General features: G+C 31.2%; 1 protein-coding gene and 1 pseudogene across 1 annotated transcript in view; both read right to left on the reverse strand.

The window, feature by feature from the left end:
• Window positions 1-2679: 2679 nt before the first annotated feature.
• Window positions 2680-6536, reverse strand: LOC146880840 (putative disease resistance RPP13-like protein 1; annotated as a pseudogene).
• Window positions 6537-8824: 2288 nt separating this feature from the next.
• LOC114169604 (putative disease resistance RPP13-like protein 1) overlaps window positions 8825-15663 on the reverse strand; it is a 75541-nt gene continuing 68702 nt past the window's right edge. The window contains exons 2-4 of the mRNA XM_085669458.1: window positions 9915-10479; window positions 9239-9385; window positions 8825-9158 (exon numbers count right to left, since the gene is read on the reverse strand). Of these exons, the coding sequence (XP_085525584.1) occupies window positions 9926-10479 (554 nt within the window). The 3' untranslated portion in view covers window positions 8825-9158; window positions 9239-9385; window positions 9915-9925. The remainder of the gene's footprint in view (window positions 9159-9238; window positions 9386-9914; window positions 10480-15663) is intronic.

Consider the following 15663-nt stretch of genomic DNA (forward strand, 5'->3'; position numbering starts at 1 on the left):
ATATTTTATTTTATTTTTTGTAAATTTTTTAGATGTTCAACACTATTTTTGGTTAGTTTAATAGTTTTTTTGTTAATTTAAATTTGTGTACGTTTAATTATATTTTAATTTTAACAATAATTAAATATAATTACTTTATTATTTTTAGTTTTTTATTATTGTATATCAAATAAAATATTAAACACGGTAGTATAATACTTATTGACATTTTTGTCCTATAAATAAAATAAAATTATATTAATAAATATTAAGTCAGAATTCATTTGATATCATAATTAGCTACATAAAATTTTATAAAATTCAATAAGTATTAATTATTTTTAACCATTATTCTAAGAACATTAGTTGGCATAACTTATTAAAATAATATAAATTTATATAATAAATTTTCTATAAAAAAAATATTCTTTTTGTCTTTCGCTCATGTCTACGGTAGTTTTCAAACAAAACAAACACTTTAAAAAATTTTGAAGTCTCTACTACCAAACAAGAAAAAATATTGATTATCCGTAAAGTTTTTCTTGTGGTATTGGAACCTCAAAAGGTCACCCTTTTATCCAAAAATAGACATTTTGGAAACTCTAATATCGAAAAAGTTCACTTTTTTGACATAAAATGTTCCAATTTTTGGACTTTATGCCCAAAAGAGGGAATTTTGAATAAGTGACATCTACAGCAAGTTAAATCACTTAAAAAAAGTTTGTTGGTATTGCAGGAAATAATAGAGATCATGCTCCAAAACAATATAGATGGTAAATAAGAAATTGCAAATCAATTCAACATGTTGAACTATATGTCTTGTAACTATGTACAATATAACTATGTTATTACATAACAAAAGGGAAAAACTGCATTTAAACAAAGATCTTTAAGTCCAACCAGGGGCGGATGTTTATTGGTCAGGAGGGGCCATGGCCCCCCCTAAATTTTGAATTTTTTTAATTATATATATATATATATAATATTAAAATTTTATTGAATTTTTTAAATTTTAGGTAATATATTTTAGGAATTAATAAAAATTAAATGGTGTATTTTTTATTTCTTTTATAAAGCATAATATTTAATGTTAATAGATAATAAAGAATAAAAATATTTATACTTAATTTCTCGTTTGGTTCCTGTTTTTGTCAAAAAATTGACATTGAGATTATATTAATCATATCAACAAAGCAAATCATTCATATTAAGAGTTCCAATTTTAATGAAAGAATCATCTACCCGTTTCAAGAAATTTAAGAAAAAGACCAAATTGCATTAATTTTTCAAAAATTTGGGACCAAATTGAGACTAAAAGAATTGGAGGACCAACTTAACATTGTTAAAGGAAAACATAAATCAAAAGAGTACTTAAACCAAATATTTATTAATATAATTTTTATTTTTCTTCTTATTTTCTTTTTAATTTTTTCACAAATTGTAATAATCTCTCATCTCATATATTTTCTTTTTGTATTTTAAGAAAAAAAAGTTAGACACAAAATTATTTTTGCTTTCATTTCTCATTTATCTTCTTCCTTTCTTGTCTCACTTGATAATGAAAACATTATTTTTTTTATCTCATCAGCTTTTTGCTTATTCATTTTTTATGAATATAAAAAAAATGTATCATGTATTTTTTCATAATTGATTTTTAATTGTGACTTAACTATAATATATTTTTCTTTTAATAATTATGTGCCTCAATTTTTTATTAAATTATGGTAAATTATTTTTTAATATTATGTACAAAAAATATATATTGATAAAGAATAAAAGAATAAATTCATTATTAAAAAGTGATAAAAAAAAGGAAAATATTGATGTAAACAAAATATATTATACTTTTTCACATATTTTGAAACATTATAGTCAAATTGTTTAGTACAAAAGCAATTTTTTAGAGCAGTATACTAATGAGAAATATAATGATCTCAAAATTATATTACTTTGGCACCTCCAATATTTTTAGTCAAGATCCGCCACTGTCCAACTATGTATATCAACAGAAACCATCAAAAAGAGTTCATCATAGAATGCAGAAGTGTGGCTACCATAGCAGTAAATAAACCAGAGGACACTTAAAATCTCTCATATATGACAATGTTCCAAGTGACACAATCATGTAATAAAAATAAAAAATTAGAAAAATAGACAATAATGAAGTGGTTGGGTTCTGATAATGTTTGCAGAATATAGAAAAAAAAATCGTGCATTCATATTTCTTCGATTTTCTGGCTTTCAGATATATATTAAAGCCAGTTTAATGAATCTAGTCAAATTTGGTGTCTAAGTAATGAATAAACAAACACAAACAACCGTGAAAAGAACATTAAAACAAACATGAAAACAAATCATGGAAGGGTTAAATTGTTTGAAGCCTTTTTTGCAGGAGTACAAACGAAAGAGAAAAGTAGTTGGTACACATTCAAAAGAAAAATAAATTGTAGCAGACCAAATGCATCAATATTCAAAACAAACAACATCACTAAAATATATACATGTTTTTAACATAAGCAATCTTTCCCATTCTTTGTCTCCTCTGTCTGGCAATGTTGTTTCAGCAAAGAACAATCATCTATTTTAAGATATGAAATTGATTAGGGAAAACCCTCCTCTGGTAACCGTTAGAGGTTGGGGCAGCTCCAAAGTCTTTAAGAGATGAAAGTTGATAGAGACCTTGTAGTCCAGTCCTTTCAAATTTGGAGAATAAGAGAAGGTTAGAGAAGTAAAAGAGAGTGGAAGCAGACCTTCATTGTGCCTCAAATTTTCCAATACTTCAATCATTCCAAAGAAGGACAATCTTAGAAAGCTTCTTTCATTGAGCCAACGAGTCAAAGTATTCTTTAAAGTGTCACCACAAATCTTGGACAATCTTCTATGTGTATCGACTTGAGAGACGTGTATTTTTTTACTGGCAATGATTCAAATTTAGAGCAATTACTGATTGTCAGATACTCCAGACTTGATGGCAAACCTTCATCAGGGAATGACACAAGTCTTGGACAATTTTGTAAGCGTAGCGACTTGAGAGACAACATATGCATGTTTCCAGGAAATGATTCAAATTCAGGGCACTCTTTGATTTCAAGATGCTCAAGGTTTGATGGCAAAAATCCCTCAGGGAATGACTTAAATCTTGGACATTCTTCTATCAGTAGCCAATTGAGAGATGGAAGCAAAATATGCATGTTTCCAGGTAATGATTCAAATGCAGGGCACCCTATGATTGACAAATGCTTCAGATTTGATGGCAAACTTCCTTCAGGGAACGACTCAAGTCTTGGACATTGACATATGATTAGTTTCTCCAGAGATGGAAACAACATATGCATGTTTCCAGGCAATGATTCAAATTTATGGCACCTAACGATTTTCAAACACTGGAGATGATTGTGAGGGTGATTATGTGAAATCATATGTAAATTACTAAACCCATCGAGAGTAAGCTTCTTGAGTGCCGGGAAGAAATGTAGTGGAAAGGTCCACAGGGAGACAGAATCATCACTCTTTGGACAATCACTAAAAGTGTTTGAATCAATGCTCAATTGCTCAATAGAATTGTCAGGTATGATATGCCCAACCATATCCAAAAATGATGCTTCCATGTTGTCTCCACCCAATGCGAGCTTTTTCACTGTAGCCCAATCAAACAAGACCTTTCCAGCGTTTTTTAGATTTAAATCTAGAGCCTTAGGAGCGGAAGCCTCAAGTTGTTGGCACTGTATAATTTTTAGTGTTTTTAAAGGAATGAGTTGCTCTGGTAAATGTCTTTTCAACTTAGGACAAAAACTTATAGAAAGATGTTCTAGACGAGGAAAAGCACCTATCACAACTTTACATGCCCATTTTTCCCATTGTGCCATGTAGGAGAACGACAGTGTTTCAAGAGATTCAAATGAAGAAGAGCTGTTGCCATAAAAATCAGCATCAATAGTTACTATCTCATCGAACTGTGAAATATGCAAGTGCTTGAGAAACGGCAAAAGACCAAGCGGAGGTAAATGTTGGCAAGATTTACATCCACTTAACATTAAGAACACCATATTCAACAATGAACTATTTTGCAACCAATTTGGAAATTGTGTGCCACCGTAGCCAAAGATTGACAACTCCTTCAAGTTTTTGGAAGGTTGGAAATTCTCAATTACATCCTCTTCCTTTTTTGAATCAACAGAGTTCCCATTCCTCCTCAAATCCCATTGCAACTTCAGCTTCACAATGTGTGTTTTATTCTTCAAATCTGCTTCTAATGCATCCAGGGAATTCTCAATATTTTGTAGCCCCCCAATTGATAGGTCTTCATGAATGTTGTTGAGGTCTCCTAGCCGTTGAATACCCAACTCCCTGCCATGGCCAACATTAAAGGAATCCATCATTACTTTAAGATTCTTCAGTTTTCCTAAATTTAGTGGCACATTTGTCAATGTAGTGCTTATAAATTCAAGTCGACACAAATTGGTGAGTAAATGCAAATTTGAGGGCAACTCCTTCAAATTTTTACAATTGTTCAACTTCAGTATTTGCAAGTGGGAGAGTAAACATATCTTTCCAGTTAGTTTTTCTATTGCAGTACGGGAGAGGTCTAAGGAATGAAGATGCTTAAGATTGTCAATAGAATCAGGTATCTCTTTAATGTCAGAACAACCAGACAGAGATAAAATCCGTATGAACTTAAACTTGGAGAACAATTCATGTATCAACGTATTGATACCACAATGCCAGGGATAAGAATACCTTCTTCTACTTATTGGCATAAATGTACGTAATCTTTCTGTATTACATAAAGTTCCAAACCCATCAAAATATTGATCATCATATTCAAGTTCAACCGAAAAATGACGAGTTTCTTTTTGTACACTCTCTATTTGACCAATTTCACACCTGAAGTATATGTCTCCAGCAACATATTTTGCCAAATCATTTAGAAGGTCATGCATGACAAATACTTCTTCCTCTTGACCTAATTGTTGTATGAAGGATCTTGATAGTAGATCATTGAAGTATTGTTGGCAAACTTCTTCTGGAGTCTTACTATGTTGACGACAACAAAGATTTTTATTCATCCACAAGTGCATCAAGTGTTCCTTCTTAAACTCATAATCCTTGGGGAACAAGGCAAAGTAAGCAAAGCATGCCTTCAGATGGGAAGGAAGATTGATATAGCTCAATGCTAAAGCGGGAACAATATCACAACAATCTTTTGGCAATTCCCATATTTCGCTTCTGAACACAGTTCCCATTCTGAAACAGATGATTTGTTGTATAATAGACTTTCCATTGTTTTCAAGGCCAGAGGTAGTCCATCGCATTTTTTAACAATCTCCATAGCAATATCCCTGCACTCTGGATTTGGTTGAGTATCATCACCACGAAATGCATATTTAGCAAACAACTTCCAGCAATCATCTTCCTGTAATAGTTTTGGAAAGTATTCTTCTGACCGCATGGTAGAAGCAACGTCCTTATTACGTGTAGTGACAAGAATCCTACTCCCTTGGGCTCCGAAAACAAGGACCTTCTGAACTTCTTCCCATTTAGAGTGGTTTTTGTTCCAAACATCATCCAAAACAAGAAGAAATTTTTTTCCCATCAATTTTTCTTTCAATCTTCTGTGAACCATCTCTGTATCTCTACTATCATCAGTTGATCTAGTAACACCCTCAAGAATTGCTCTTGAAATATTGAAAACATCAAATTCATCGGAAACACAAACCCAGATTTTGATATCAAATTTAGCCTCAGACATCCTTGGATCATTGAATACATGTTGGGCAAGAGCGGTCTTACCCAGCCCTGGCATTCCCACAATAGAAAGCACAGAAAGGTTTTTGGCAGTGTTAGATGTGAGCCAGTTAAAGACAAATTCCTTGTCATCATCTCTGCCATAGATAACACTATCCTTTGGCAAATATGTTGATCGTAAATTTACTGCCTGATCCTAATTCCACCCCAATATCATCAGCCTTTTTCAAACCTAGAACATGGCTTTGTGTTGCTAGATCTTCTAGGTTTTCAATAAGTTTTTCCATTCTGGATTCAATTTCATTTTCAAAGAAACTGACAAAAGAGGATTTGAGGAAATTCCACACCTTTTTAGCAGCACTATGAGATTCAGCTTCCACTTGGCTTTTGGAGAGTGCATCATCTATTTCCTCAAGGAGATCCTCTGTATCAAGCATGACACCTTTGGCTGCAAGAAGCCAATCTCTGACACGTGGATTTGTGAACTGCTTCTGTTCTGCATCATCAACCACAACATCAATGGCTAGGAGCTTCACCTTCAAATTGCTTAGCTGCTTCTTTTTGCTTTTATTTCCACGAAATATGTCTCCAAAAAGAGAAGCCAAATTGTCAATAGTGCTCTCAATGAAGGTGGAAACAACAGCACCGGCAATGAATTCAGTTGCCATGGTAGAAAATGGAGTGAATGAATCGTAATGAGTGTGTGCTGAGATGATATAGATGGAAAGCTTTGAATGAAATATGAATGGAAATGAGTAATTTGAAAGTAAAGCATAATGTAAAGACTAAAGCAATGCAGAAGGTCATTCATTTTTTGCAAAAACATTAACACCTGTATTTCCACTACATGACTTTCCTAAAGTTAAAGTCACATGAGTAATCAAATGGCCAACACAACGAATATTGATGACTTTCCTAAAGTTAAAGTCAAAAGCCTGATGAACTCGAGGTAAAGACAAAGAAAGTTACGGAGTATTAAAGATATCTTATTTGTTATGAATTTAAATCTGAATCTGAATTTCACTTTAAGTAGAAATAATAAATTTGAACAGGAAAATCAACAATTATTAATTTAAAATAATTGATAAATGAAAATATCTTGCAGAACAGAGAAAATACGTGTAAGTCTTTGCTTTTCTGGTTTTCGGATATATATATATATATATATATATATATATATATATATATATATATATATATATATATATATATATATATATATATATACACAGCTTAAAAAAAAAAGAAGATAGTTTTGTGTAGTGAAGTGTACAGTTTTATTGAACTTATAATCAAAAGAAAAACGAAGCAAAGTCTTTTTAGATTCTTTGAAAGTTTTCCATGATTAGGATATAACTAAAATATTCAGATATTGTAATTTGGTTTAACGCAAATTTAATTGATTATTGTGTGAATGAACATTTGTATGCGTCTTGGCTTTAATCAGTTACGAGTATTGATAATCGATTATTTAGTGAATGATTGTTTTTTATTCGATTTTTGAATTTTAACATATTAATGTTATTTATTATAGTTACGAAAAGCTATATCTTTGAAATGAGTGAGATAATTTTTTTCGGGGCTATATAAGTAAAGATAAATTTGTATCAGTTCTGTGCTTTGATCATGATATAAATAAAGTAGCTCTTAATATGTTTGAAGATGGTACTTTGGAACATAAGATATAAATAAACTGATCTTTTGTTATTCACTTTTGTTATGCATGTAAAGAATCAATTCAATAAGAACATTAAAACCTTTACATCTAAAACTGGTAGAGAATTATTTTGCTATGATAAATTTGGCATCTTACATAAAAAAACTTGTGTTGAGACTCCACAAAACAATGTTGTTGTTAAAAGGAAACATAAGTACATATCCATAATGTTACCTGTAATCTTCATTTTCAATCTGGTTTACCAAAGATTTATTGATCTTATACTGCTTCTCATGCTATTCATCTAATAAATAGGTTCCACTCTCACACTCTTAATGGAAAATCTCCTTATGAATTATTACATAGGAAGCCTCCTATACCTATCTAAATTTCAAGATTTTCGGTTCTTTGTGTTTTCCTTCAAGTTTAGAAAATAATAGGATTAGACTTGAACCAAGATCTAGAAAATGTGTTTTCCTTTATTATAAAACTAGTACTAAAGGATATATGCTTTTGGAACCTAAGAACGGACAAATTTTCATTAGTAGGAATGTCATATTTTGTGAAAACTGATTATTCCAAATAAGTAATTATTTCATATCGACATTCTACGATAAAAACAAAACTGATTATTAAAGTTCCATTTAAATAAATTTTAGTCCCTGTTGTAGGATTGATATTTACTCTAAACATGTAATTTTTTTTTAACTTAGTTACTTAATAAATTAACCATATTTATCGAAATTTGTTGGGTTTTCTGTATCAAATTTACTATTAATGTCTAAGTTTGGTTGAAACATCCATTTCTTAATCTAGATGACAGAGGAATCAGATACATTAAGTATATTAGAAACTTAAGCTTACAACTATTTCATTTTATATTTCCTAATTTAATTTAGTACTTGAAATTTTAAGTCTATTGTATATATATGTGTTATACCAGAATTTATCCTAGACCAAATTGTCTATAAAAGAGAGTAAAGGTTAATAATTATGATGTTAAAAAAAATAATGAAAGGGGTGAATTGTTGCATGTCTTTTTAGGAGCACCAACGAAAAGAGAAAAGTAGTTGATTTTCGGCATCACTTCTCTTTTGGAGAGCACTTGTATAACTTCTAAGAGATCCTCTGCATCAAGGACAGCATTTTTCTTCTTCCATGGTTAGTCAACTAATAATTTTAGTCTTCCCCACATCACAAACTTCAACAGCTGTATTCCAATTATAAATGTGTAGTTTGAATGATTACATTCTTAATTAAAAAGAGTTATACCCTAACTAATGATTATAATTTTTGACCTAGTGATAAACGTTTAATCGTAAGAATTATAACAATTATACGTTATATGTAATTTCTTTTTTGAAATTTTATATATTCTGGTATGATTTACATATTTAAGATGGCAGAGTGCATGTATACTGCCATCATCGTGAAACAACTTAATCAAGTAAACAAATACTTCCCATGAATGTGAATACATTTTATCATCCAATATATTATAGTGCTTGTAAAATGTAGGTTCCTTCTAGTTTTGGAGATACAATGATTTTATCACCCTTACATTCAAATTTTGCACCTTATTACTGGTTGTTAAGTTCCATAACATGCTCTGACTATATAAGATTAAGTCTTTATAATAATAGAAGAAGAATAATTGTATTTTTAGTAACCAAACATATATGTGAAGTAAGTCTGTCCCCTTCTCTTCTTCCCTTCCCTAACAGGTGCATCCACAGTTCTCGAACGGATAAGTGTTGTCAAATGATGAATCTCAGACCTGTGAAATAACAGAGAATATGAGAACTTAATGAAAGAAAAAAATATGACAAGAGGCATGCTATTATCAAAGTAACTCACAATGCTAATTGAGTATCTTCATTCTCTCTTAATCATCGTTTATACCATTCAAAAGTTAAACAGCTATGTGTCGAATTGGTCACAGAATTCAGGAGTTGTTGTTTGAGAAGTTGCAAACGTTTGTTGGACCGATCCATCTCTCCGCTTCTGATTCAAACGCCCAAATGACATTTAGCCAAATATTTACAGCATAGGTTATGATATGAAAGAGAAAACACACATCCATTATTACGATACAAATAAGTTAAAGGACTAAAAAACAAATTTAAAGTATAAGTTAAAAGAAACCGTATAATATTAAACACAAAGTATATTAGACACTTGAAATTTACTTGAGTTTTACGGCTATTACATTTTATATTTTCTAATTTAATTGAGAATTAATAAGTACGATGTTAAAAATAGGAAAATGATTCATATACACTAAAGAGATGTATTAACATTTAATCTTAATTTTGAAAAGAATGAATAAGTTATGTTACTTCTAGAGAGAAAATATAAATGATAAATGAATAGGTTATATGATTTGAGAAGAAGAAAAATCAAATAACGATAGGTTTATATGCAATGCGTATTTTATGGAAGGAGTGAATTGTTAAAAGATTTTTTCAGGACAACTAAGGAAAAAGAAAAGTAGTTGATGATATACACTTAAAAGAAAAATAAATTGGCCTACCAAATAAGTAGTTAGTATAAATCGAAATGTTGAATGTGAGCAATCTTTTTCCGGTCTTCGCCTCCTCTCTGGCAACGCTGTTTGAGCAAAGGACAGCCTGTTATCCAAAGATGTGAAATTGATTGGGGAAGACCCTCCTTTGGTAAGCATTGGAGTTTGGGGCAGCACTCAAGAGTCAATGATTCGAGAGATGAGATTTGAGAAAGCCCCTTATAGTCTAATTCTTCTAGATTTGGACAATTACTGATGGTTAGATCAGTAAGAGAGGCTGGAAGCAAACCTTCTTCAGGAAAACGTTCTGCATCCAGTTCATTAATGAACAAGGTTTTCAAATACGAACCGTCTCTGAAAGCTCCTTTCAATGAGCCAACAAGTCTAGAGCAATTCATTAGTGTCATCTTTTTTAGATTTGATGGCAAACCTCCGCCAGACAACAACTCAAGTCTTGGACAGTCTTTTATACATAAGCTCGTAAGAGATGGAAGCAGTGTATGCATGTTTTCAGGCAATGATTCAAGTTTGGAGCACTTAACGATTGCCATGTATTTTAGATTTGATGAAAAACCTCCGTCAGGGAATGACTCAAGTCTTGGACAGTCTTCTATCCATAGATTTTCTAGAGATTCACATCCATCCAACTTTAATAACACCATATTCCACAGTGAATTCTCTAATAACCAATTTGGAAGTTGTTTGCCACCATAGTTGAAGATTGACAACTCCTTCAAGTTTTTAGGAGGTTTCAGATTCTCAATTACGTCCTCTTCCCTTTTTGAATCAATAGAGTTCCCAGTTCTCTCCCAAAGCAACGCCAACCTCGTTAGGTGTGTTTTATTCTCCAAATCTGCTTTTAATGCTTCTCGGGGATTCTCAATGTTCTGTAGCCCCTGAATTGCTAGGCTTTGATGAAGGTTGTTGAGCTTTCCTAGCCGTTGAATACCCGACTCCATGCTATGGTCAACTTTAAATATATCCATCCTTACTTTAAGATTCTTTAGTTCTTCCAAACCTGGTGGCACTTTTCTCACTTTAGTGAATGTAAATTCAAGACGACACAAAGTGGTGATTAAATGCAAATTTGAGGGCAACTCCTCCAAATTCATACAACAGTTCAACTTCAGTATTTGCAAGTGGGAAAGTGAGCATATGCTTTCAGATAGCTTTTTTATTCTAGTCCAGGAGAGGTCTAACGAACGGAGATGCTTAAGATTGCCGACAGAGTCAGGTAACTCTTCAAGGTTAGAACAACGAGAGAGCGATAAGATACGCAAGAACTTGAACTTGGTGAACAATTCATGTATGGACATACTGCAAATCCAAAAACTATCTGGTGTTGGCAGAAATGTTCGCAACCTTTGCGTTTTACATAAAGTTCCAAACCCATGAAAGCGTCTGCCGTAGTCAGGAAGTTCAAATAATAAATGCCGACATACTTTTTGTATCTCATTTGCTTGACCAACTCCGCACCTGAAATATATGTCTCCGGCGACATATGTTGCCAAATCATTTAGAAGGTCATGCATGACAAATACTTCTTTCGCATAACCTGATCGTTGAAAGAAGGACCTTGATAGTAGTTCATTGAAGTATTGTTGGCCAGTTTCTTCTGGACTCTTACTATATTGTAGGAAATCTTCAATCATCCATAACTCAATCAAATGTTTCTTTTCAAACTTATAATCCTTCGGAAATAGGGCACAGTAAGCAAAGCAGACCTTCAAATGGGGAGGAAGGTGGATATAGCTCAATGCTAAGGCGGGAACAATATTACATCGCTCTTTTGGAAGGTCCCATATCTCGCTTTGGAACACAAATTCCCATTCTGAAACAGATAATTTGTTGTATAATAGACTTCCTATTGTTTTCAAGGCAAGAGGCAGTCCTTTACATTTTTTAACAATCTTCTCGCCAATTTTGTTGCACTCTGGATTTGATTGAGCATCATAATCATCTGGAAATGCATGTTTAGCGAACAACTCCCAACAATCATCTTCCTGTAATTGCTTTAGGAAGTGTTCCTCTGACCGCATGATAGAAGCAACTTCCCTACTACGTGTGGTCACAAGAATCCTACTTCCTTCTACTCCGAAAACAAGGGCCTTCTGCACTTCTTCCCATTGAGAAGGGTTTTCGTTCCAAACATCATCCAAAATAAGAAGAAATTTTTTCCCTGTCAATGTTTCTTTCAAACTTTGGTGAACCATCTCGATATCTCTACTATTATTATCAATTGATCTAGTAACATGCTCAAGAATAGCTCTTGATACCTTGAAAATATCAAATTCATCAGAAACACAAACCCAAGCTTTGATATCAAATTTAGCCTCATCCGTCCTTGGGTCATTGAATACATGTTGGGCAAGAGTGGTCTTACCCATCCCTCCCATTCCCACAATGGAAAGTATAGATAAGTTCTTGTGAGTCTTAGATGTGAGCCAGTTTAAGATAAATTCTTTGTCATCATTTCTGCCATAGATAACACTTTCATTTGGCAAATATGTTGATGATAATTTACTACCCGATCCTGATCGGACACCAAGACCATCAGCCCTTTTCAAACCCAGAACATGGCTTTTGGTAGCAAGATATTCTAGGTTCTCAATGAGTTTTTCCAACCTTGATTCAATTTCATTTTCTAAGGAACTGACAAAACAAGATATGAGGAAATTCCACACCTTTCTAGCAGCACACTGGGATTCAGCTTCCGCTTGGGCTTTTGAGAGTGAATGATCTATTTCCTCCAAGAGATCCTCTGCATCAAACACGGCATCTTTGGCTTGGAGAAGCCATTCTCTAACACGTCCATCTGTGAACTGTTTCTGTTCTGCATCATCAGCCACAACATCAACGGCCAGGAGCTTCACCTTCAAGTTTCTTATCTGCTTCTTGTTGCTTTTATTTCCACGAAATATGTCCACAAAACGGGAAGCCAAATTGTCAATTGCCATCTGAACGGAGGAGGACACAAGAGCACCAATAATCATTTCAGCAGCCATAGTAGAAAATGGAGTGGATGAATGGAAATGAGTGATCTGAATGAGTGAGTTCAGAGATATCAGTGATGATGAGATGATGAGTGGTAAAAAGCTGTTTTCTTATGAATGATGGTTTACTTTATGGTCACCGGTCAACCAATGTATCTTCAGTCTTCCCGTCATAAATAAAAATCATTCATAGCTGTTTTCCTTTAATCAATGAGTGGCCATGATTTTGTTTGCATCATATTTATTAAATTGTGTTGCAATTTTCTACTCCTTTAATTTTCAAAAAAATAGGTAATATGCAGAAGTTTATATTTCAGTTTTTTTTACTGCACATTAAGAGATTCATTGAAAGTTCGATCTTTGTATTGTATGTAGGTGATACACCATGCATAAGTGTAACTACTCTTTGTGAAACATATTGCTACACGTCACCATAAATATCTCTTTTAGTTATACTTTTTATGATATAGCGTAACCAGAATGTAAAATGTCTATTCTGAAAAGTGATTATATGATTATGTTAAACTATATCCTTTATAAAAAAGAAGACTACCGTTAATTAATTCTTCCTCATATTCTTATAGGTTGATATAACTAATGTCTTAAGATATATATATATATATATATATATATATATATATATATATATATATATATATATATATATATATATATATATATATATATATATAACTGCTCAAGAACATGAATAGATGCTAAAATATGAAGGCTGACAGACACCGTAGATAAAACATAAAATAGGTTTTCAAATGGCTATTTTTATATGTATATAATTACCTATAGATAACATTTATATATGCATGTAATTACTTTTGAGTGACATATGCATTTAATAACATTTTGGAGTTCTCACATATACTATAAATAAAACAAAATTATAATATATAACTAGGTATAAACTTCATCTTAAAACTGGTATTGTAAGGTTCAATTAGACTTAAAATTCATTTTTTAACCTGGTATCATAATAATAGGTTAAAATCTATTCTAACGAAATTTTTTATTTATTTGGTTATTATGTTACTTGCTATTAGAAGATTTATTGTCCGTTGAACCTATCTGTGCTAGCTAGTCCAATGGAACCACACATATAATATCTAGTCTCACACTCGAATGTATATCTTCGGTATGAGGGAGATCTTACATCAATTAAACATAAGGCAAGTTTATAACATATAACATTGACTAAACATAATGGAAATTTATAGTATATAAATAAGTGTAAACCTATAACTTAGTTTTGTGAGGTTGAGTTAAGTTTAAAGTGCACTTCTTTAAATAACCTCCGTAGAAATTTTTAGAAAGACCCATTAGTCATCATAATAAATATATTTACAATTTTTGTTCACAAGTCCTTCGATATATAAAAGTGCACACATGTATATGATTGTTTACAAATTCCTGAATATTTCCTACATATCTTTCAATTTGAAACGCCACATTCAAATCAATAATTCATCGCATAGTATAAAATAATTATCATAAACGAACAAAGTCATCGACAAATATATTGTCTAAGTTTTAAATATTGTAAGATAGAAAAATACAAACCATATATAATATGTTTTGTGAGTAATCCTTAATAGAAATCGTCTGAAGCACTAATATTGATTATATCCTTTTACTTGTTCAGTGTCGTATTGTAAACCTTGATGTTGAACATTTATGGTTCGTCGTCAACAACCAATAAGTGTCGAGTCTTCCCACAGCTCTGTCATTCACAACTTGTACGCAATCTGCATGAAGGAATGAGTGGTTATGATATAGTCAAGCTACACGACTTTTGTTTTATATTCTAAGACTTGTCAAAAGAGTAGAAAATGAATAACATACCACCTCCACGTCTTCGAGTAAATAGGCTAGAAAGAAGTAAAAGAAAAAAAATTAAAAATACAACATAATTGATAATTAATAATAATAATAAAAAGGTTTAATTAAATTTTAAATTTATAATAAATTTGAAAACTTCTAATTCAGTTCCTTTTAAATTTTTGTGATAATTTTTTAAAATTTTAAAACTTTTAAAGTTCTACCGTTCGATTGATATGTTAACTTGATATTATGAGTGTTGAAAATATGTAGAAATTATAAAAATATGAAACATAAAATATATATATATATATATATATATATATATATGATAAATATAAGAGATATGTTAGTTGTTATTTTATTTTATTCATATATCTATATATATATATATATATATATATATATATATATATAACAAAATGCAACAGAATATAAAATTAAATGACTTTACATGATTTTTTTCTAAAAATAAAGTCACAAAATTATTGATCCAAGAATTTTATCTTTTCAAATACGGATTTAGACAGGATGCGAACTTAAATGAGTGCAGACTCAAAGAAATGTTTACTGTACTATGCTTAAATATTGTCATAATAATATTTTATAAAGAATTATAAAATTATAGAATTATTGAATTAAAGAATTTTAGAATTATAGAATTATAAAGCTATGAAATTATGAAATTTTGAGATCGTGACACTATAAAATTATGAGATTATAAAATTACAAGATTATAAATTGATAACTTGAGTTAGGATTAAAGTCCACTTTTTAATATATTATTAAAATAATATGTTAAAGCCTATCCTGATAAAATTTGTTATTTGTTTTGTCTATATAGTCACCCGCTATTGGAAGATTTGAGATTTGTTCTTTCAAAATAATTATAGAAAGATAAGTATTTGAATTTTATTTCAAAATATTTTGTTGAA

Source organism: Vigna unguiculata, chromosome 11 (assembly GCF_037176805.1).
Source record: "Vigna unguiculata cultivar grain cowpea cultivar isolate G323 ecotype 2 chromosome 11, ASM3717680v1, whole genome shotgun sequence".
Classification (NCBI taxonomy): domain Eukaryota; kingdom Viridiplantae; phylum Streptophyta; class Magnoliopsida; order Fabales; family Fabaceae; genus Vigna; species Vigna unguiculata.